Source organism: Carassius gibelio, chromosome B19 (assembly GCF_023724105.1).
Source record: "Carassius gibelio isolate Cgi1373 ecotype wild population from Czech Republic chromosome B19, carGib1.2-hapl.c, whole genome shotgun sequence".
NCBI classification, from domain to species: Eukaryota; Metazoa; Chordata; class Actinopteri; order Cypriniformes; family Cyprinidae; genus Carassius; species Carassius gibelio.
In genome coordinates this window covers 23,094,786-23,119,570 of record NC_068414.1, presented here as the reverse complement: position 1 = coordinate 23,119,570, position 24,785 = coordinate 23,094,786, and the positions used below count along the sequence as shown (strand labels likewise).

The 24,785-nt window shown below is 37.8% G+C and overlaps 2 protein-coding genes across 4 annotated transcripts; one reads left to right on the top strand and one right to left on the bottom strand.

The window, feature by feature from the left end:
- Positions 1-547: 547 nt before the first annotated feature.
- Positions 548-13,477, bottom strand: fbxl2 (F-box and leucine-rich repeat protein 2). The gene is made up of 14 exons (XM_052583853.1): positions 13,048-13,477; positions 12,416-12,477; positions 11,973-12,027; positions 11,800-11,874; positions 11,445-11,539; positions 10,836-11,000; positions 8,963-9,089; positions 8,794-8,868; positions 8,553-8,683; positions 8,410-8,470; positions 8,238-8,282; positions 6,456-6,512; positions 6,077-6,289; positions 548-2,929 (listed from the first exon to the last, which is right to left on the bottom strand). Exons 1-14 carry the CDS (start codon positions 13,294-13,296, stop codon positions 2,822-2,824), a joined length of 1,518 nt encoding a protein of 505 aa, XP_052439813.1. The 5' UTR covers positions 13,297-13,477; the 3' UTR covers positions 548-2,821.
- Positions 13,242-24,644, top strand: susd5 (sushi domain containing 5). 3 transcript variants are annotated; one of them, XM_052583848.1, is made up of 5 exons: positions 13,242-13,387; positions 17,257-17,455; positions 19,709-19,818; positions 20,898-21,086; positions 21,241-24,644. In XM_052583848.1, the coding sequence occupies exons 2-5, from the start codon at positions 17,349-17,351 to the stop codon at positions 22,710-22,712; spliced, it is 1,878 nt and encodes a 625-aa protein (XP_052439808.1). In that variant the 5' UTR covers positions 13,242-13,387; positions 17,257-17,348; the 3' UTR covers positions 22,713-24,644. The 3 variants fall into 3 exon arrangements, with proteins under 3 accessions (XP_052439808.1, XP_052439807.1, XP_052439806.1); XM_052583847.1 differs by lacking the exon at positions 13,242-13,387 and adding an exon at positions 13,399-13,546; XM_052583846.1 differs by lacking the exon at positions 13,242-13,387 and adding an exon at positions 15,583-15,994.
- Positions 24,645-24,785: the final 141 nt, after the last annotated feature.

The following is a 24,785-nucleotide window of genomic DNA, read 5'->3' as shown; positions in this document are numbered from 1 at the left end:
ATATTAACAGGTTACAACCAAAATCCACATAAAATCCCATGTATTTAAGTGTTTATCTTAAGAGCTTTTTAGAACTCATGGTATAATGAAAACTTTATCCAATAATTTCATAAAATAAAGGTTATCTGCAGTGTCTATATGTGAAACCAAAAAGCTATCTGGTTATTTAGGTTCCTGTTTGAATTGAGATCATGATTGTCGGTGCCATTTTTATTATTTAATCTATTTTCTATATATTAAAATTAAGTTGTTTATGTGTAGCTACCTTTTTGTTAATAGTCTGAAACTCTTTTATCAAAAACGTGTTGACATTAAGCTTGATAAGCTACATTTTCAAACATACATGTCTCCAGGACATGTACACGGTGAAAAGTTCAAGAACATCAGGCTTCAGGACCAGTTTAAGTGAAGCAGTGGTGTAAGATGGTCTAAAAACCCCAAAAGCTAAATCATATATTGTTAAAACCACACAAATAAACACTTCTTTCATATCAACAATAAAATGAGTATATAAAATCAGAAGAATTAACCAAACCAGAATGTTACACACTGCTCAGATCTTTTATTTAAAGAAATGTCACATTAACAACCAGAACACAAAGACATTCAGGTAATTTGTTTCATTTTTGTCAAAAAAAAAAAAAACATGGGAAAGAAGGAGGGGAACTGAATAACTGTTACAAAACAATTCTAAACAAACCTAATTTCGCAGACAGGTTTAGCATTGCCTTCTAAAGTGGTTTCATGTTTGAGATAAAGAATACTGGAATCACTGGTGTATGCACTGACAGGAAATGATGACGCACTCCTTCAACATCATCATATCCAATGGCAAAAACCAACTTAAATCGGGGAATACAAGATCAAAATTATGAACTACATCGCAGCCCTGAGCATTTCTGTGGCTGTAGCCCACCCCTCTCCAGTTATAAAATTAAAGGCACTCACACCGACAAAAAACATTTTCAAAGCGTAGGTGATCAAGTCAGCATCTGTTTTCATCAGCAAAACTCATGATTTGAAATATGCAATGTTATGCATCAATTATGCACCCATGTTGAATATCAGTTTTATGCATGAGACTTAGGGACAAACTTACAAGGATGGTTTACCCAAAAATGACATTTTTGTTATCATTCGCTTTTTGTAGTAAATCTGTATGAATTTCTTATTTTATGAAACACAAAAGGAGATTTCAGGCAAAGTCAAACTCTTGGTCACCATTCTTCTTCACTGCCTCTTGGTCTTTACAATGAATGTGAATATGGACTGACACTAACCTCTTTTGTTTCACACATAAAGATGGGTCTTAGAGCCAAATGAAGTTGAGAAGATAACAGAAGTTTCTCTTTTTTTTTTTGCAGAACCATCATCCCTTTAAATCATGATCGCTTGGTTAAGTTTTGATATTTTCACCTTGACGTTTATATACTGTTGACTTTTGTATGTATTATTTACATATTATGCTCATCTGATCTAGTTCAACCAAAAAAAAAAAAGAAAAAAAAAAAGAAAAAAACATTCTGTCATCATTTACTCACCCTCGTGTTTTTATACCAGCATGAACATTTTTTTAATGAAACACAAAAATATTACATTATGGTAAAATGTTGCAGTCCAAACAATATCAACTGGACACAAAAAATTGTTTTTTTTCAGAATATGTTCTACGGTGTCCAACATATGAAAATCATACAGGTTTGGAATGGCACGAGGGTGGGAAATTGATAGCTTTTTTTTTTTTTTGGGTGAACTATGCCTTTTATAAAGTGTACTTGACAGTAAATATACAGGGAAGGGAGACTGTGATGAGAAAACTGAAATATTGAGGAAAGCCTGAACACAGAGTATTCTTAATCCTGTCACATACCACAGTAACATGCGCATGGGCTTTTAATATTGCACTGAAACATTGTAAAACTTATGATAACCTATTCCTGATATACCCCCCTCCCCCAACCCTTCCTTAGCACATATATATTGTCTTAATTTGAACATTCACATCATTTGTGACATACTGGAACGCCACACTGGAGTAAAATCCACTTTATCTCGCATGCACAATTGCAGTCCTTCTCTTTCCCTCGCTCGGGTAGATTTTCGTCCTCTCAAAATTAGGGTGAGCACTAACAGAAAATAAAACACAATTCACTTAGTTTTAATATGGGTTGATTCATTGTAGTGTTATTTGTTTTCTATACTTGAACATCCTCACACACGCGCGCGCGCGCGCAGAACCAGACAGAAACGCTCAAAGCTTCCTGCTCTCAGGTTCAAGAAAGTCACATGATCAATCGGCGGGAGACGTATCCTACAAAACTCCAGAGACTTGCATCCTGCTGCTCGTTTTCTGTTCTTTCTAGTTGTTCTCGTTGTGAGAGAATGCATTCCTATTGGTTGAGGAAGAGGAGCAGGACGTAAACACTGTGTAGTCATCATAACGGCATCAGCATGCCTCAATGTTGTTTGCGTATCGGTTTTATATTCAGTAGTTCCATAATGCTTTAAGTACTTCCTTCAATTTGTTTACTATATATCCAAATATGAAATATTTTACATGGTAGCTCCTTGGTTTTTCTTCTTGTATATCCAGTAGGTGGTATCATATTTATGTAGTACGGCACGTTGCATTGTATTTACTTTGTGTAACTTGTTCAGGTCCGTGCTGCTGCCAGGCAACCGCTCAGTGAACAAGCCATGCCTCCTGTAGCCACAACCCCACACAGCGTCTCGTAGTGGTGTGGAGCGGAGACAGGGCAGAGTTTAGAGGTTGTCTGACAGCTTGACTTTCTATGGGATCTCCTAGAAGCTTCTCCTTCTGTCAGAGTATGACGCAGCAGCGGCAGAGACGCTGACCACCTCCGTGCACTGAAGGAGGAGGTGTGACCGGGGCAAAGTAAGCGTGGACCTTGATCTCAGGAAGGTGAGCCTACAGGAGAAACAACAGCAGAATGAGCCAGAACGCAGAATATGTCATAAGAGCTGGATGAAGTCATTTTTCAACAATCTAAAACTAAATAAACCCTATTGCTTGTCAGGTTTGGTATAGACTTTAAATGGAAGAATTAAATAGAACAAGTAGTAAAGCAATACTGTATAGTGAAGTCCATTACCAACCAATATTTTTAGTAGTTTTATTTCTACTTTTTGATGGAATAAAATAAGACTGTGACAATAAAACAATATGAATTATAGAGGTATTGATAATATATGTATGATGCCAACCCCTCAGAGGACCTCAGATGCTGCGAACCCTGAAACAACAGAGAACTAACAAATATTGCTACAAATGTGATTGCATCATATAATAATTGCTGTTAATAATGTTCATCGTCTGGTTGACTACGTCTTGTATACGTCTTGTCATATGCACATAAACTGACAGTTACCACTGATAAGCTGCTACTAAATATTGTAGAAACTCAATTTTTTGTAAAGTTGCTTTGCAATGATTTGTATCGTAAGAAGTGCTATACAAATAAACTTGAATTGAAAGTATAAATGTGTCTGTGTGTATAAACACCCATTATTATAATGGTTAATATAATTGATGTTTGCTACGGTGTAAAAACAAATCCTTTATTCATCTTTTTATTGTCTATGTTCTTTAGGTTGCTCATCAGTAGGGTACTTAGTGTAAGCCATGGGTGAAATGGGTAACTTCCCAGATTTCCAAAATAAATCCTGGGCATCCCATTTAGCAGGAGCATATGTAACCCTAATGGCCCAATTATTTGGTGTTTTTACAAGTTTCTACAATTATGACTGTGTACATAAAGCATGTCAGGACAGTATCAGAGAAAAGTAAATCATAGATTGTGTCCAAACAACACAGAACTACTGCAGCAAAGTGGCAGTAATCCTCAATATTCAACGGGAACGCCCCGTTTTCTCAAAGACTGTCCACAGAGAAATTCACAATATCTATATGAAAAAGCTGCAATTTCTAAAACTTAGACTTAAGTTTTAAGTTTTAGTTTTAAAAACTTAAACTTAGCAAAAAAAAAGGTGTCTTTATCACAAAACCTGGACAGTTGGAGCACCAAACCCAAGTTTCACTTTGCGGCCATGTTTGAAACACCTCTCTGGCAGCTATTTCAGTCATGGAGGAGCAGCTCCTATCTCTTTGAATGGGGAAACAAAGTTCTCCAAAACCAAGCTTACGATTAAATTTCAGATTTGAAATTACCTATAAAATCTGAAGAAACGTTGTTTCTTATATTCAAATAGGGTCAAAAAAAGCTTATTTTTTAAGTTAGACCAGCTGATGCACATGTGCAATCCTAAGCACGCATCTCGGGACATTAAATGATTCTATCAGCCTCATTTTTCCCGTAAGAGTGGTGCAGCAATTTGTAAATGTAAAGTGTGTGGCTTCTGGACTCATTTGCTTCCAGCTATTTTTAGCTGTACAAAACAGCTTGTTTTGCTGCCTGTTAATGCAAACCAGTGTGTTTTACAATATTATTTTAGTGTGTTATCTGAACTATGAACACGATGGTTTGTAGTGCAAGCAGTTTTACCGTTTACTGCCCTCTGTTATTCTTCTTGCTATTTCCCTACAGCAGCTAATGAATCAGAAGTCTTGCACATTTACGGAAAACGGCAAACTACTGCACTGAAAAATAAAGTGGATAGTATCTGGAGCTTCTAACAGCAGCTGCAGTGACACAATGACTTCAGAGATTGTGATTGGCTCTTTTATTTAGAAGGCGTTATTGTTCTGCCATATTGTGTGTCGCGCTTTCTCCCATTCATAAGTAATAGAAGTGCACCATCTTTGTACATCTACAGTCTTTGACCAAAGTGAACCTCAACATCTGCCCTGGATAGACAAATCATTTGACCCAACCACTGTGGGAGGGTTTTCAGAGAAAATGTGACCCTGGAGCATAAAAGCGTCTTAAAGAGTCTCAAGTCCCTGGGGTATATTTGTAGCAATAGCCAAAAATACATTGTATGGGTCAAAATGATAGATTTTTCATTTATGCCAAAAATCATTTGGATGTTAAATAAAGATCATGTTCCATCAAGTTATTTTGTTAATGTCCTACTGTACATATATCAAAACAATTTTTTTAGTAATATGCATTGCTGAGAACTTCATTTGGACAACTTTAAAGGTGATTTTCTCAATATTTAGATTTTTTTGCACCCTCAGATACCAGATATTCAAATAGTTGTATCTCAGCCAAATATTGTCTGATCCTAACGAACCATACATCAATGGAAATCTTATCTCAATTGTGAAAAAATGACTCTAAAGACTGGTTTTGTGGTCCATGGTCACAAATGAGAAACCAATTTCCTTCTCCAACACCTCTAAAACAACTTACAGATGTTTTGATTAACGAAAATCACCTGGAGACTATTTTAAATGTGTATGAATCTATTCTAACAAGGTTGGAATCTGTATTAAAACCAAATGGTGGTAAAACACTTTAAGAAGTATTTCCTGTTTCCCAAGCATTCAATATATTTAAGCAAAGTTGTTTTTCTTAAAATAAGTCTCAATTAAAAATCTAAATTTAGAATGAACAGTTAGATATCAAAATATTGAGGAAATGACAATGTATTCAATTAATGTTTAAGGGAAAAGCATTTATAGGCAGGCTCTGTATTAAACTGCTCCCAACTGATTTACTACAAAAGTGCAAATATGTGTATAAAAAAAAAGAAAGAAAAAAAGAAAAGCTGGCCCCAACTGCAAGTAACCACAACTGGTAGTGCCACAAATAACTGTTCAACAAAACAGGCCACAGTTTACTCCCAAAATGACACGGCAACAAATTAAACTAAAAATAAGGCCCTTTTTGATATTTCATTGTAGATGTTCCAGATTGTAATGTGATCAGTATGAAACTGAAAAAAAGGCACATAGCTAACATTTTCGTGACTGATTATTATTGCTGTCAAGTACTCATAAGTATTTATATGCTTACTTGCCAGCACTGTAAACAGACACTGCACATTTGAGTTTGCACATAAGTGATGATCATTTTTGTCTGTATGTGGTCCTTGCATTTGAGACCATGTGTGGGAGTTGTGACATATTTAGTGATTATTTTCCACAGACCCGGATTCGTTTGATGCCCGCACGGGTGACCTGCTGGCAGTCATAGAGCTCAATGCGTTCCAGATGCTGGCAACTCTTGAGATGCTCCAGTGTGATGTCTGTGATCAAGGGGCAGTTGTCCAGCTCCACGACCTGCAGACGCTCCTGACCACACACACTGCTGCTCAGGTGTCTGATTCCATCATCTGTTATCAACTCACAGTGAGACAGACTCTAGAAAACACACACACACACACACACACATATATATGCAGAAGTGAGCAGGCTACAATGAGTGAGCTTTGAAAAACAAATGGACATGCTTTATAATCCCTTTACAGAAAGCCATAAATAAGCATGGAAGCAATCCTCCCACACACTCTTTCTCTCAAACACTCACCAGCGCCTGCAGCCGAGGGCAGTGGATTGAGAGCTGAACCAGAGTGTTATCAGTCACCTGAATGGCACGTACAGACACAGAACATTAATATTTGTATGCTGACTAATCAGGATAAATAGTTGCAAGGAAACAGAAACCGCTCAACTTTGAGACAGAATACTTCGGCTTTATAGTAGAGGTAGATTTGACTGAAAATCTAAAGTTTTTTTTCACCTTTTCATTGTAATAAATTACATACCTTTAGTATATGTAATGATTAATTAACATATCAAAAATTAATTTAGAAAATAAATAATTTGGATAAATTTTTTGTTTCTTCGTTTCAGTTGTTTAAATTTGGTTTTAGGCTGCCTTGTAACAACTTACCCCATATAAATACAACACCATTCAAAATGTTGGGGTTAATAAGGTTCTCTTTCCTTTATTCGGCAAGGATGCATTAAATTGATCAAAGTGAAAGATACAAAAGATTTCCAATTCGAATAAATCACAATTTCTGAAAATAAAAAATTATATTACCGTCGCGGCTGGAGACGGTAATGTTTTCTCTTGGTTCATGTCCCTTAGTTCATTTCTCTTGGTTCATGTCAAATTAATTTTGATAAATAAGTCGAACCTGACTATGTCGCAGGACCAGCCAAACTATGAAAAAAAGTGTGACTTATAGTCCGGAAAATATGGTATATATATATATATATATATATATATATATATATATATATATATATATATATATATATATATATATTAATCAGCACAACATTTTTTCAACATTGATATTCGAAATGTTTCTTGAGTACCGTATTTTCCGGACTATAAGTCACACTTTTTTTCATAGTTTGGCTGGTCCTGCGACTTATAGTCAGGTGCGACTTATTTATAAAATAAATTTTGACATGAACTGAGAGAAATGAACTAAGAGAAATGAACCAATAGAAAACATTACAGTCTCCAGCAGCTAGAGGGTGCTCTGTGCTGCTCAGTGCTCCTGTAGTCTACACTGGAAGACGAGTGCCCTCTCGCGGCTGCAGACGGTAATGTTTTCTCTTGGTTCTTGGTTCTAAATAAATGTGACTTAAAGTCCAGTGCGACTTATATATGTTTTTTTCCTCGTCATGACATATTTTTGGACTGATGTGACTTAAACTAAATAGGGCACTATTTGAGGGGACAGATATTTTTAAGGGTGTCCGAAACCATAGTGGACATTCTCGAGTGCACTCATTCAATCCCACAATGCAGCGTAAAAAGCTAGAGATAACCCATAATGCACTGTGAGAGTAGCACACCGAATGAATTCCCACATTGGTCTCGCTCGCAGCTGAATCATCCATTCATTTTACAACGCACTCATCCACAGCGTAATACAACACTGGTACACATTCATTGTAAATTGACTATTATATTGTTTAACTAGGGTTAATACATAATTTCCGTGACAGAATTCAAGATAAATCCTTTAATCTTACTACTGGAGCTGTTTGTTTCAAATGATTATTACAGCAAGCAAACTATGTAAAAGCGGCAGTTTTTCCGCTACATTCACTCACTCGTTCTCATTCACTCCTTCAAGTGGACTGTGTGAGTGGACTAACCTAGGGTACAGTGAATGAGGGTATAGGGGATGATTTCGGATACAGCCTCAGTCTTTATGAGCATAAGGAACTTTTTAAAAAACATTAAAAAATCTTACCAGTCCCACAATTTTGAATGATCGACTATATTTATTTTATATTAATATTTACAATATTATCATATATATAATAGGAATTTTAATCTCACCAAAATACATTCCTCTAAATCCATCTTCTCCAAATCATGACAGTTCTGAAACAGAAGGCATAGTTTGTTTAGGAATCCTCTCATATCAGCAATGTCTTCTAACACAAAGCATGCTCTCTAAATCCAATGCGTTGATGTTTTGTTGTTTTGGGGTGTTTGTTTGATTACTCACTCGGGCAAGAACAGTAAAACCAGCATCAGTCACATGTGAGCAGCGAGCAGCCTCCAGGATCCTGAGGACAACACATGCAATGTGAATGAAGGACTCTGTGTGGGTACGTGTGCTTATCTGCGTACAGATGAAGAAAGCTTTACTTGAGCCGTTGGCAGTTGAGGCCGAGGGCAGTCAGAGAAGCGTCTGTGATGTTGCTGCAGCCAGACACACAAACCATCTGCAGTTTGTGACAACCACGGCACAAACTCACAAAGCCGTCATCTGTGATTTGCTGCAAGATGGATAAAGCATCTTATTTATTTCCAACAAATTTACATTTGTGTGTGTTTGTTTTCCATTAGCAATATTTAACAACAGCATAGTAATAAGTCAAAGCCTTACTGTGCATGATTGCATGTTGATTATCATGAGCTCAGGACAGTGCTTTTGAAGGTGCTTTAGTCCAGTATCATCAAGCTGAAATGGCACATTTAATGATTATTATGTTACACTATCAATGATTTCCCTCAAAGTGTTTTGTATAAGCTGGTGTTTGTATATATGTATGCACCTGGGTGCAGCCTCTCAGAAACAGAGCTTTGAGACTTGTGCAGCCACGGCTGAGAGCCTCGATGCCATCACTTGTGATCTGATCACACCAGGACAGGTTCAGATTCTCCAACATCCGACAGCCCTCACTAGCAGACAGAAAGAGTCAATAAGAGAATATTGATATTATTAGAGTTATATTAAAACATGTCCTGGCTCCAAGCTTTATAATAGCAGTGAATATCTGTTATTTTTCAATAGTCCAAAAGAAGTCCAATAAAGTGCATCAATCCACCATAAAAAGTGCCTAACACAGCTCCAGGTGGTGGATAAAGGCCTCCTGTAGCGAATTGATGCATTTTCGTAAGAAAAAAACTTCTACCTTCTAATTTCTACCAGTCATGCACAAGTTCACAATAGAACGCTGTTCCAGCAGATGACACAGGATGTAGGGGTAGCATAAGTCTCATGAGAACCAATGTTTGTTTACAAGGGCAAAGGAAGCAAAGTTTCCTTACTTTAGCAAAGGAAAAACCATTCTTCTCTTTGCTTATATCAAAATCCTCTAACATTTTTCTTCACAAATCCTTGTTTTTTTTACTTATAATTCATGTGCGGTGTTTTGTTTTGCTCTCTCCTCTGCACTTCCATGTCTGTCAATTCTTTACTTTCCTACGTCATCCACCAGAACGGTGTTCTTTTATGAACAAGAATGAGATTAGTGTTTATAAAAGTTTTTAATATGGATATTTTTTTTCCAAAAAATACAAAACACTGATTCACTACAGGAGGCCTTTTTCACCCCCCGGAGCCATGTGAGGCCATTTCTATTATGGATTGATGTGCTTTATTGGACTTCTTTTGGACTATTGAAAAATAACAGCCATTGACTGCCATTATCAAGCTTGGAAGAGACAGGATGTTTTAAAATATTCGGATTCGTCTGAAAGAAGAAAGTCATATAGGATGGCTTGAGGGTGAGTAAATTATGAGGTAATTTTCACTTTTTGGAGAACTATCCCTTTAAACATAATTTATGCATACAATATCCCAAGCAATCAAACACGGACACAAAAAAACCAAAATGTTATTTAACAGAAAAAATAGAGAAAAAAACATTTAAACCGCAAACCAGTAGAGTAAACAATAATCAAATTAAAAAATTTATTTGGATTACAACAACAAAAATTCTTGTTTTTTCAGTTTTAATAAACTCATTTTATGAGGATCAATAAACCACTAAAATTTGTTTCCAAAACTTTTAAATAATAATATAATTAATTATTTTAATATAAGCATATTTAATCAGGCTCCTATATTCATGTTCAGTTGTTTCACTTTAATTGCATTGAAAATTACCTATTCACTGCCATTATAGTAACATTACTTAACCTAAAAATAGGAGCCTAATAAAAATTTTCATTTTAGATTAAAATTTCAGATGGCACTTTGCATCTGAATTCTTCAAATATAGATATTTTCTTTTTAAGATGTGGGAATATAAACAGCTATCATCTCAATTGTCTAACAAGGAGTTAACTATTCCTCTTAGTCTCGGTTTAAATTTTCGCTCTCAGAATTTCCTGCTTCAACAGCTCATACAGAATAATCTACTACAACTGTGGAAAAGATTGGTAACAGACTCCTAATCATTAACAAAGCCAACCTCCTGACACAATGAAATCAAACCAGGCTTTGATTTAACACCCCCCAGTTAAGTTTTAAAGACTCCATAAAATCTAAATCACAGAGTCTTTAACTTTAACTCCTGACAAACTGAAGCAATTTTACGTTCAGGACATCAATTTTCTGTCTAATAAACATCATGCTATTACACAATCAAAGCAAAAAACCCAGCCCTAAATTTGGTCTCCAAGACCTTATGACTGCTCCACCTTAAGGCCTTAAGTGCATGATTGGTGATGGACACGCAGGAGGTCAGGTCAAGGTGGCGAAGTTTGGAGCAGAACTTGCTAAGGCTGATGCAGGTGGAGTCTGTGATCTTGGTGCAGCCGTTGAGGTTCAGATGTTCAATGTTGCGACAGTTCTGAGCAAAGGTCCTGCCAAATCAAATGAAACCTCTCAGCTGACAATGTTAAACAGAAAAACTACACAATAAAAGTGGTAAACATGGTGCCAACAACAACAGCAACAAATAATCCTTACACCATCTAACCAGCCACAATATGGCATTTCCAGCGACAAGACATTTGTCACAGTGAAAGCTAAACTGCTGCACAATCCAATTAGCTACCTGAAAGATATTTAATATATGATATGCAATTATATGGAAAGGGACCTATAATAATGGGCGGGGCCATTCAAAATACCACAAATCACAGCTAGTTAACGACAAAAACTGATTTACTGAGATAGCTTTAAAAACTTTTTACTTTGACTTGCTTAAACGCAGTGAAATGCTATTTTATATTTGATTTATTTATTGTATGAACTGTGCAAACCTACAGTGCATGTTTTAATTAACAAAAAGTAATGCGGCTCACTTCATGGAGGCATCTCCCACACTGAGGCAGCCCCGAAGACTGAGCTGCCTCAAAAACCCTCCACATCGCTTCGAGATGTTCTCCACGACACGGCCCTAATAGAAAGACACAGACAGAGAGAGAGAGAGAGAGAGAGAGCTCAGGCACAAAGGATCAAAGATGACGTTATGGTCCATAGAAAAACCCACTGACCCAGTGTTAATCCCACACACATAACATCCAAAGACAGACAATTTAATGCACACAGCAACATATTACTGATGAAATACTAAGACATACAAAGCAAAAGCCGATAACACACAAGACTGTATCTGTAATCACAAACCAAACATTTACTTGACAGTTGCTTTTTCACCTCAATATCTGTCTGAAAGTTGAAGAGATCAATCTTCTGCCAGTTACTTCCATCTAATGCAAGAACATTCCATGCCTGTTTATCCACGGAGAAAAGGAGAAAGCATTGTTAGAAAACTATTTTATTACTAGATCGTTTCGTTTAATTTGAACTAAACAAGCTGTTGAACATACCTTGGATACTTGGGCACACCTACACAAAGTGACTACATCCAGGAAAGAGAAAATCCTGAAATAAAAACAGATTTTTGATTACTTGTTTATTTTTGGTCATTATTCTGTTTTTTCCCCTTCTCTACTCACTTCCTGTAATGTATTGACAGTGCATCAGTACATTAGTATGTCAGGCTGATAAAGCTATTTCAATTTGAAAACTAAAAAAAAATTCAGATGGACCTATTGATAGATATGCAAGTTAGACAAACAGGCAGAATGATAGACAGACCGACAGATAGATAGACAGACAGACAGACAGATAGATAGGAAGACAGACAGACAGACACAGATAGATAGATAGATAGATAGATAGATAGATAGATAGATAGATAGATAGATATTCACAAAATTCATTACAACGTAATCTGCCATCTATGGCAATAAGAGTCATTAATTCTCACCTGAGCAGAAGCTCTTTGGGAAGTTTTTTGTTGATTGGGGCCTCATCACTGTTTGAGAACACCTGGACAATATGACATGACAGATTAACTACATAATAAAGCGCACACAGCACGAGTTATGCTCATGCACAATCAATATGCTCAAAGCTGGTTCAGACACGCCTCGGCCTGGTGCAACTTCACTCATAACACTTGCACAAGAAGGACAAATAAGCATCAACGAGTGTCTTAGATAACACTGCTGCTTTGTGACATCTTCTCAAGGCCTCGCATTCAGGGCACGTCAGCAAGCCAATCAGATTGATCTAAACTCCAAGAACAGCAGCCAACTCTAATGTTAAACGGATTCAGGCACAGCGCCCGTTGCTGACACGGTCAGCTGGTGCCGTTGTGTTAGGACGGGATTACCCTTGACGAACAAAAGCCTAAACACGGCACGTAAAAATAGAGCCATGCTCGGTCCAAAACACACACACAGTACACTTGCAGACACGCACGCAGTCACTCACGCGCGAGCGCGCGCCCACCAACACAAACAGACGCTTAAACACACTGTCATCGCTCAGACAGGCTGCCACCGCCCGTTTTCATTTCCTCGGGCGAAATATCACAGTTCGCTCGATATGAGTTACCTCAAATCTGCTCTTGGTGATGCCGTTCATGTCTGTTGCAGTGTCAATAATAAAGACAGTCCTCTGCAAGCGCTGCGCACAGCGACGTTTGCGCGTTTTGTCAACGCTGGCGATCAAACTATCGTGAAACAGACGCGCAGCTGTAACGTGTGGCCTGCTAGCCGTTCGTATCTGCGCTGGTAACCGGAGAAATCCCGGGCTGCCCGCCGTCCGTGAACCATCACACAGCCAAAATAACAATAATAACATGGACGGAGCAGACTGCTGCTCTAACCTCACTTCCGCCTGCCGAACTGCCTCTCTGACTACATTTCCGCTCGAGCGCAAATTCCTGCCTGAAGTGAGTGCTGCTTAATCTTTAAACGACGTCAGTAAAATGCCAGAGGTGTCTGGCAAATAAGCTTAAAGAATAGCACTGGAGTTGAGAACGCGCTCGTGGGCTCCAGGGTTTCAAAAGAGTGGCTGTCGTGACGTCACTTTTGCGGGAAAAACACGCGTGGTGGGTTTGTTTTGATAATGATGTATGATGTTGCATAGGTGTGTCGTGGTTAACACACAAATGGAAGTGTATGGAAGTGAAAAGTGACTCTTTATTCATACATAATTATATGTCATCGACTATATTTTGGCACAGTGTCTCAATGTTAGCAGAGCAGGTGTGCGTGCTTAAGTGAACATTTGGACACTGTGTCATAAATGTATTCGCTTTAGTTTCGAAGCATTTAACCAACAGACAAGTAAAACATTTCCACATGTAATTATATTTACGTATTTTTATTTCATTTAAATGTCATTGTTTTAAAAGTCAACATAAAATGTTAAACTGTAACCAGTATCCTGAAACCAGTTTAGCTGAGACTGTTAAATACAGCTTTATTGGTGGGTGATTGATAGTTGAATAGTCATAAAATGATTGCTGTCTGTTTGTCTGTCTTCAGCAATGTCCTGACGACATGCAAAAATGTACTTTGGAAGTTTAAATAAAATAAAAAAGCAGTGTATTATTAGGCTATATCTGAGGAATGCAACTAAATTCAGTAATATTTCAGTAAGGTACAATATCTCTCTCTCAGAATTATTATTATTTTTTAATTTTTTTACAGCCCTGAAAAATCAGACACATGAATTTTATAAAATGCTAATTTCTGTACATGAAAAGGCGCTAAATGTGTTTTTGCAATGCAGTAATCCATGTCAACAGTAGAGGGCAAAAGAGAGCCGCATTGCAGGTGACTTTTGATCTTTCATGATTTTCAGTCTGTGAATGGCGCTTGAATATTTTCCCATTGGTAATTATTCAGCTATTGTACGGTCTTAAAGTGTCTCCCAATTAGCCATTATTCATCTATCGCGTTTAGTAGGACCGGCAAGCGATGCGGTTTGTGTAGATATGGTCTTGCGAAAAACTTCTTATTTCTGCATGAGTTTGAGGCTGGAAAAGGCTGCAGAACTAGGAGTTTGTTCTTTAAAAGAGATGAAGGGAGGAACAAAAATCACTCCATGAGCAAGATTCCAGAAGGTCCCAAAGAACCCCAGAGTAATATCAGCGTAGATCTACAGGCCTCTCTTGCATCGGCTAAGGTTGTCCAGGAGTCCACCATCGGGGAATGAACTGTGTCCATGGCAAGACAGCAAGATGGAAGGAAATAATATTGCTACCAGTTTGCCAAAGACTCAGTGAATGAGCCAGAAGACTATGAAAAGAATGTTTTGTCAACAAATTAACATCAGAAATAGACCGGATTGATATAAAAATAAGAAGCGTATAATCTGACCAAAAAGCCCCAGCTAACAGGGAACATTCTCAGAATTTTGGCTAACTTTCTGTGCAAGGTTCTTTCAAAGTTAAGAACAAACATTATTCCCAGTAGCATAAAATAAACGTTCATTTAAAGTTGTCAGGTCTTTAATAATGTTCTCAAAACATCAGCACAAATTATTGTTATTATACATCATTAATGGAATGCTTTTCTGAAACATTTTAGTTGTATGTTCATTATGACAGGTTTCAAAACGTTCAGAGAACATTCAAAAGTAACATTTCCATTGCAAAGTGATAAAAAAAGTCATTGTAGTTCAAATGTATGCACGTTCACAAATGTTCTAGCACAATGTGTGTGCCGGCTTTAAGCTGTAATTGTTTGGCTAATACCTTGACTAAATAATAAGCTAAGGAATTTAGGATCACACATAGTTCTGTTATTGAAGTAAATAACATTAGAAGCTGTTCAGACACACTCCTGCCACTAACTCACTAAAAACCAAACGTACTTGCTAATTCATGCTCTCTATCACTTTCTCCAGCACATAAAAGCCTTTACAATTAAACGAATGTGAATTGGAGTGTGTGTTTGTGGGTGGTTACTGTGTCCTGAGGTTGGCCCCAAGAATTTGGGACACAGACACAGTTGGTTTTGTCCTCCTCTTTCTGAACTGACATACAGCCAGGAGCGCCATGGTGACAAGACTCGCCAAAATTAAGGGTCCAGTCCTAAACACACACACACACACACATTACGGTTCCAGGGAAGCACAAGCATTATGAGCCGGACTCCCCACGGCCCTGGAACAATCCCAGTGCTTAGAGTCTCTGTTCGCATGCGGTACTGCACAGGTTCTGAGTCATGACGTATTTACTGACAACGCCGTGCGAGTTTTCGCACGAGCGCACAAGCTGCTCGGTAATGTACCTCTTGGTCAGATAAACCTCCCCTTGCACCTCTGTCACTGCGCCTTTTAGTTCTTTTCTCTCGGCAATCGGGATCATCGGACCTGTCCGTCTGGAGAGCGCAATTCTACTGGGATTTTTCACCTTTTCTGACAGATTTGGAAAAGTTTTACCTCCGTTTTTTCCAGAAACGCCGTTTCATTATGGGGCGAGCCTGTCACCGAGAGCTCGCGCTCCTGCCGCTGCTGGGATACTTGGCTTGCCTGACGCGCGCGGACGGTGGGTTTTCTCTTGATGGTCTGGGTGCGGTAATTTGTTTCACGCGCCTCTGCAATACACATTAACGCGAGGTGATGAATGGACGCGTGCGTGTGTCCGTGCTCCAAAAGATTAGAAAGTTGTTTGCATGGTATATTTGTTCTTAGTGTGTGGTTATAAATCTTTGTGTGTGTGTGGTTGTATATTATTTTTAAACTAATTTGATAGTTTTCAAAGTAATTGTGTGTTGGTTTGTGCTAGTTTCTTTGAATAGATGTCTATTTCAAAAATGTCTATATTACATTTTATTACAGCTTGAATTTTAGTTATTTTGGTACGTTATTTTGGTATTTTAAGAAAAACCACATATTCTCATCTTTTTAATGAACTGTTTAGTTGTAAGTGGAGTCAAAATCCTTTAACTAAAGATCTAATTCACTAATGAATTTCATGTTCATCTACCACAAACCCCTGATATCTTCACATCAGCATAACAGACTCATCAATATGACACTAATGAATTTGTAACAAACGATTGATAGATGACGGGTTGTTTGTGGTGGGTCTGCTTGATTAGTCAGACTTCTGAACATGACTCAGTCTGGATTTACCTCACTGACACCAACCTTCTAACTTTATCTCTTCCAATTCAAATTGATCCAAAATGATGATGTCAGCTGATGTGTATTTATTAGACATGGAGGCATGAGCCATTATTCTATTATGGGGGGGGGGGTGCTGCATGTTTGGTGACGTGCATGTAACCTCGCTTTCATTTTGATCTATAATTAGCTCAATTTCAGATGTTTTACACAGGAATTGACTCACTGAATCTGGTATTTTATTTCCTCTGTGTGAGACTGTGACAAACTAATGTTGTTATTACGGAGCTGTCCTTATGTAAGATTTGATAAGATGCTGTCTGATGTGTGTTTATATTGTATGTGTCTACAATATAGTCTGTCAGGATGGGGCTTGTGATAAAAATGGATTCCTTCACCTTCACACGGCCAAAAACGCTGCTAAAAACACTTTATACAGTAACCGCCCTCACTTGACCCTGCTGTTAAAAATTGCCCTTTACCATACAAAGCTCTTTGGTCTTGTAATTCATAGCATTCATACCACCTGTAGATATCATATCAACTTGCTGTGGCTATATCCTCGCATTCTGCTAATTTCCCAATGTCCTTCTCATTTCCCCTGTTTGAGGTAATGTATTCTCACTAGTGTAATGCAGAATGCGCATTCTGGGAGTAACACTGGATTATTTTTTTTCCCAGTCTCTCCATTAGGACACGTGTTTTTACTGGAGTTGGAGAATTTTCCAAAAGGTGGGCAGGAGAGAGGGTTCGAGGCAGCAACACATGCCTGTATGGCTCAAGGGGCCCAGGTGGCATCCGGGGCCGGCCTGCATCACGCAGTGTTGGAATGTGCCTTCTCAGCCTGCTCGCGTGGTTGGCTCTCCGGACCGAGTGTTGGGTAAGATCATTAATTACCTGAAGAACAGATGCTGTCAATCAAAGTGTTGTTTCGTTGAACGGGCATTGTGCTTTTTTTGAGGCACAATAATGAGCTCCCTTGCTTGGGTATATCTGTATTTTTGTGTGTGATTGCAAGAGAGAATCCTACCTGTGAATTCAGCCAGAACATTCCTATTTACACCTCAGGGCCTGAGAGAAATGGACCTGAGCTGCTGTGAGGGAACACATCAGCACCTTCCATGTGTTCATTTTCTGTTCTGCTCCGTTGCTGAGGTGTATTACTTTGCCACTATGCACAAATCCCAAAATAATTATCACATCCAAAATGTGGTCCGAAACCATTCTTTCTTTTTCAAACGAAATATATATATATATGTATATATGTATGTATATGTGTGGGCCCAAAAAGTAAAGAAATACAAAAAATGTGAATTGCATTGTCTTGAATAACAAAGCATCAAACCAAGCATTATATTTTTTATATAGTAATAAATTATATCTATTATAATAATATATTATAATATTTACTGCATAAAATACAGTGGGGGTTGCGTTTTATTGTATTTTATTGTAACACATATTATACATTTTGGTACATATATTATGTATAGGTTTTGGTCAATAAGATTTCTTTCACATTTTTAAAAAAAGTATCTTATGTTCATCAAGGCTGCGTATTTAACATGTAAATGTAATTAATTCCTGTGATTGCAAATGAGAATTTTCAGCATAATTACGTCAATCTTCAGTGTCTCATGGTCTTTCAGAAATTATATTAATATGCTGATTTGATGATTAAGAAATATTGAATTATTATCAACAAAAGTGGTGCTCAATTCCTTAATTGGAAGCATCTTTTATTACGCAAAGAAAGATCAAAAGAACATCATTTGTAATATATAAATTTTGGCCTTACTGTCACTACTGATCATCCATGCTTAGTGATTATTTAATATTACTGAACCTTAACCTTTAAACAATAATATATATTCACTTACATTTATGCTTGCAATGGGGTAAGATAAATAAGCTTAATTCAATATTGTTTGTTCTAAGTTGTACACTTCTTTCCAATAAGTCTGGAATACAAAATTCAAACCATTCTGTTGTTATGAAGTATGGATTTGTGAATGTCTGAGGCCTTTGTTGAATATCACTTGCATCTGCAAGTTTTTCCAAAAGGAGTGGCCTTCCCTTCAGAACAACCTCTAGATTACATATGGATTTCCCGGTCGTGACACATAAATTGCACATCAATGACATACATGTGAAAATCTACAATCTACCTCAGTGCAGCTGAGCCTTAATAACTAAACTTTGACACTGGGTGTTTCCTAGTAACTTAACACTGTCCCAGGAGAGTCCAGTCTGGTAAGGATTCAAGTCTTCTGGTTGTGGTTTGAGCTTCTGCAGCCACTCAGACATACCCACATGCTCATAATTCTGATTAAGACCTCACAGCTGAGTGTTAAAAAGTGAGGTAAGCAACTTACTTCCCTCACAAACATTTGGAGGAAAGTCTCTAAAAGATTTGGGACGAAACATTCTTGGTTATAGACATGCACAGTATATTCTGGAACCTTGACTGACTTCTTGAATAGTTCTGTTTGAAGCTATTGTAAAATGAGTATAAATGCAAATGTCACATTCTATATTAATGCGGCACGTGCTATATTGCTTGGAAACTGCAAACATCCTACAGTTAAAATAATGAACAATATCACTTGGTGGAAGAGCTATTTATTCTGGTGATTAATAATACTTTTTATTTGTTCACCTGTTTGGTATCTTTAATGATTAAATGTTTTTCTAAATGTTGTTCAATTGTTGGTCAATTGTTGACTGTTTTGTGTTGCCTACAAATGCCGCATGGTAAAATCACTGTAATGCAGGGGTTTCCAGATTTTTGATGCCAAAGACCCCAAATATTATGAGTTACTTGTGGTTTATTGCATATTTGAATCACTCTTGCCTTTTTTGTTCTAACAGACACACAATCAGAGAGTGGTACTGGCCGACACAAGCTTTAAAAACATATACACGCACGACAGAAAACAGACCTGTGATGTAAATTTATACAAACACTGGAGACATAGCAATGTGATGGGGACATACGGCATAGAGTGTGTGTGTTGAAATAGTACATGAGATGACTATGTATATAGAATTTAACAGTGACATCATGTCTGTTGCCTTTATAATGGAAAAGACAAAAAAAAGTTGAGAAATAATTCCTCTAATTTATTTTCAGGACTACAGTGTGCAGCGGCGTCCCGGGGAGTTTGAGGCCAGTTGATGTGCAGTTGGAGAATTTGACTAGGGACACTGAGAGACTGGGCGTGTTCTGCGTGAAAGATAGCGGTCAGTTTTAAATCACTGAAACTGGAGAAGGGGACTGTGTTTTTTCACTTATGAGGGCTCATGAAGGACTATTTCATGTAACACATACCTAAAGACTTTGGCCTGTTTCATACCGCATGTGAAAACAGAAGAGCAAAAGCATATGTGTTAGCTTCAGCGCCAACACAGAGGAGTTTCTAAACTTTTAATACCAAGGACCCCCAAATATGATCATCCTGTGAGAGACTTATTTCATTTAATAAAAAATAAACAAATGAAGGTAAAATCCTGAATATTTCAAATATTAAGTTCATAGCTGGGATTTGGAGTAATTTCCATATGGATTTAAATGTGCTTCCCATCTTCAAGTTAATTATATTTCCCCTAATAAAAAAGGAATATTTTAATAATCTGTTAATTTCAAAGTCTAGTTCAAATCTATTAACATGTTTCCTGACATATCGCTTGAGATGTACTGATTAAAAAATTATAATTAAACTTTATTTGGAGTACTACTTTGTGCACAATGCATTTTTATTCATATTAAGCCTAAAATGTGTTTTAATATCATTATTGCATGATCTTTGAATAATATCGATCTGTAATGCAAGATATTTAAAGTGTACACAAAGTATGCTTGCAATAGTTCCACTTTAGCACAATCAAATACTTCAGTACATATTTAGTCCAGCACTACTTTTGCAAAAAGTGCATTAAGTACAAAATTAGTTGTTTCAATTAAGCAGACTTTAAGTATACCAGTTTAGTATACTAAATGTACCATTGCAAGGTATTTTTTTATTAAGCACTTAAATCTGTAAATGTGTTAGTAGTACTTAGCATTTTTAGCATATTTATTTTTCATTTCCATCACATTGGTAAAGATTCTCAGCAGCCAACCTCCTATAACCATTTTTTTTAATTGATGATGTTAATAAAAGGATTAGCCAGTATATTACTATTATATATATTATAGCTGTCACTATAGAATGCTGTCACAGTGTGTCAACAAAACTGGCTTTACATGTAATTGAACCTTTTCACTTATTGACATTTTTCTTTTATAATTTATGACACGCTCTTCACCGTTCATCCATCAGATGCTCCATGTGGCCAGCCACCTTCATTCCCACACTCACATCTGCAGGGGAAAACTGGTCTGGACCTCGGGGATGAACTTCTGTATACCTGTGACCCAGGATATAAACTTCCCAACGGAGAGACGGGCTTCAGCCTGCTTTGCGACAGTTGTGGAGAATGGTACGGACTTGTGCAGCATTGCCTGAAAGGTGAGCTGGGAACACAAAGATCAGATTTAAAAACAAAAGCAGCCATGTTGAATATGAGACAGAGGCTCCAAGATGCATAATTCTTGAGGTTCAAAGGGTTTATTTGGCTTTTGGGTGTAGCTGCGTAGTCTTCAAAAAGTTTTATTTGTTGCAGATGATCCTGAAGGCCACATCGACTATGAAGATAAGTTCACAGATGGCCATCTCCTTGAAAATCTGAGGGAGGACCATCATATTTCTTTGAATCCAGGAGGAACGCAGTCCACTGTTCATGAAGTAGAAGAATCCTTTCCTGAGCCAGAGCCAGATCCAGAGCCAGAGCCTGAGCATACAGTCATTTCTGAAGAAGAGAAGGAGAATGATGGAGATTCAATATCAGTCACTGAACCTCCAGTGTCTCAACTCAGTCAGAAGCACATGTTCTGGTTTCCTTCAGAGGCCTTCCAGGAAGAGAAGGAGCAGCCGGGTATCACCACTGATCTCTCCTCTGTTAAAAACCCCAATGAAGATGAGAGTCACATGACGGTCAAAACAACCAACAGCCAGTCAGTTCCTGATATTATCGCTGAGGAAAGTGACCATTCTCCCACCGATGAACCTACCAGTCCCAGTGACGGTGGCTCAGACGATTCCTGGCTAGATGGACACCCTGTTACTCAAGATGAAGATAAAGCTGGAGGTGAGTCCACAGGGGAGGCAGGGCCAGAACAAGATGTAGAGTCAGAAACAGAGACCTTGACTGGCCACTCGGAAGTTGAGGTGTTTGAGGATATTACCAAAAACCCTGTGGAAGAAGACACCGGGGGTTTGATTGAAAACCCTGAGGAGGACGAAGATGGAGAAATAAAAAATCCAGAGGACACAATCCACATGAAAGGAGACGAGGAGGAGCTCGCTAAAGGCACAACAAGACTTGAAAAGGAAGAGTCTGTTGTAACACCTTATGAGGAAACAACTGAAGGACTTTCAGAAGATGACATGGTGAAAGAAACGTACACACCAGAGGAAACGGATTCTGATGGATCCAAAACATTGGGGTTTGGTGGTGTTACTGACAGTCCAAATGGTGTGGAGGTGAAGCCCACCACCTTCATTACTCAGATCACAGCCAGTCCAGATGATATTGTTGTACACAAGCGGCCCACGCCGTACACACCAGCTTCCGCTCCTGAAAACGTGAGCACCAGTCAAGGCGGCCTGGGCCCTGAGAACACATCCACAGCTTCTGGGATGGTACATCTGGATGGTCCACCTGATTATATCACCAGCATGCCCACACCCGTCATCAAGGATCCATGGGAAACCTTCGATGACCACTTCCTGGAGCACATACCTGGTCACGTCCCAACTGAAAACCCTGAAAATCAGAGCGTGATGGAAAGAGGTGGAGATCACAGCCTCGATCAACAGGAGCGGGCTGGAGAGGGTGCTTGTGCTGAAGACCCCTGTCACGGTTCAGGCCGTGGGCCAATGATCGCAGCCATTATCGTTGGCATCGTAGCAGCGGTGGTGGGTTTGGTCTTGGGCGTATGGTATTATAAAAAGAGGCAACAAAAGAGCTCTCACTACCAGCTCAATGGAACTAACAGGCAAACGCAGTGCATTGAGTTACAACAGACTGTGTGAAAGTCACACAGATCCACATAAAGCCACACAGCTTACTCAGTCGTCCATACAAAGCCATTTATGTGTGAACATTACAGTCTACGTCCACTGGGGCTCAGCTAAATTCAGAGTAGAAAAAGCGCAAAATCTATCTATCTACATGTATCGTTCTATCTTTTTCTAACTTTGTAGTACAATTACAGTCATTTTAATTTCTTAAATTTTTTAATTCACTTAAATTTCCTTCAAATTCATTGGAATATAATCTTAATTCAATTCTGAATGCAACACAATCCTGACCTTCACACTAACACTCTGTGTAACACTCCTTTATCGCACAAGGTTGGATTGTTTAGTGCTTACTTAGATAGTATTTCTGTTTTACAGTGTTTTCTTTTTCTTTATGTTTCCATTGTATTGTGGATAATTGATGGATCATGAATCTGATGTCTTCTCATGCTTTGGACGGACTGGTGGTCGGTGCATGTGTATATGGGGTGCCCGTCTGTCCAGATTTGTACATGTTTATAGCTTTGTCCATTAGTGAGTAAGCGTGTGTAAGAGAATCATTGTGACTTTAGCATGTTTGCTTTTGAAAGAGAGCAGTCAGTTCAAAAGAGAGTGTGGTTGAACTGTGTGCGCAATTGACAGTTTCTAGCTTGCAGACAGGTGATACATTCTGGTCAGGTGAATTCTGATTGGCTTTCAGCTCTTACAGTCCTAGAGCAGGCAGAATAAATAGCTTTCTTCCCTAAGTTTAGAATACAATGAGCATTTGTTCTTTTCAAACCTTTTTCCTAAAAATAAGTGAGTTTCTTGGGGTTGAGCTCAGGACTCAGAAAGATTCACACTCACAGACTGGTTTACAGTGTATTGAGTTAATATATCCAGCGCTATAAAAGTTACATCATAGTAGACTATTTTCTACATAGATTTTCCCAGATATCTCATTGATGTTCAGTGCAAACTTTTGGCCATGTCTTATACAAGATATTCACCTCCAGTGACGTTTATGAGGCATATTTATATTGTGTATTATAAATGTAAAAACTTGATTTTAGAGCTAGTAAATTAAAACAACAAAAAAAACAAATCAGATATGTCTAGAATTACGCATTTCAATTGTCATACTGAGGTCAAACATATAGTATGTTATTTTTAGATAATATTAATAATAGGTAATTAAGTGTAGTAAAGCCATTTATTTCTAGGTGGTGTTAGAGCAAATGTAGCATTTTTTTATATTGTTTGATTGATTTATAAATGAAGAAAAGTGAAGTAAAGCTTCCTGAATTTTGCAGGGTCATTTGTAAGTATCCATTAAAGAATCGACTGACAGTATTAACATTATCTAACTGTTTGGATATTTTTGATTGTTGGCTGTTGTTGTCTTTTAATATGTTTTCCAGCCCTAACATCTCTATTTAGCATAGAAGCTTGCACAGTCCTATTTTAGATTAGCCATTTAGAGGATGCTTTTATCCAAAGATACTTACAAATGATGAAAATCACAAGCAATTTATCATAGCCAAGAGCCAAAACACTTACAAAATAATCTCATTTCTAAGATCGAGAAATCACTTCCAGTTGGCTGCTGTAGATATATTTAAAGCTACAGTGGATAAACACATGAACTGCTTACCATAAAATAGGCCATTTGCTATTTGTGAGGTAAATGTGGCCATTGGAACTATTTTATTTGCTCTGATATCTTCTGAAAGTTATTTTCTGAACTGTAAAGTGTTTTATTGTGATGTGGAACTGTGAGGCTTCATACTCTTTGTTGAAATTCATCTGTAATCATTTCAATCCCATTTGAAGCTAAAACTGCTTAGTAATATCAACATGACACTGTAACAATGTCAGTTAGATGTGACATGAGAGTATCTGACTAAACATAGCTGTGGAAAACTAACTGAACATTAACCAATAAATTACTTTTTGGGGGGAAAATGGCCACTTTAGTCTTCCTTGGTGTCAGGATGACTTAAATAGGCTTAAAAAAAACCCATTTCATTCCGAAAATAAGACTGCAAACATTTGCGTAGCGTTGCCGGGTGACTCTGTATGTGTGGAAGAACAGCAGAGCCAAAC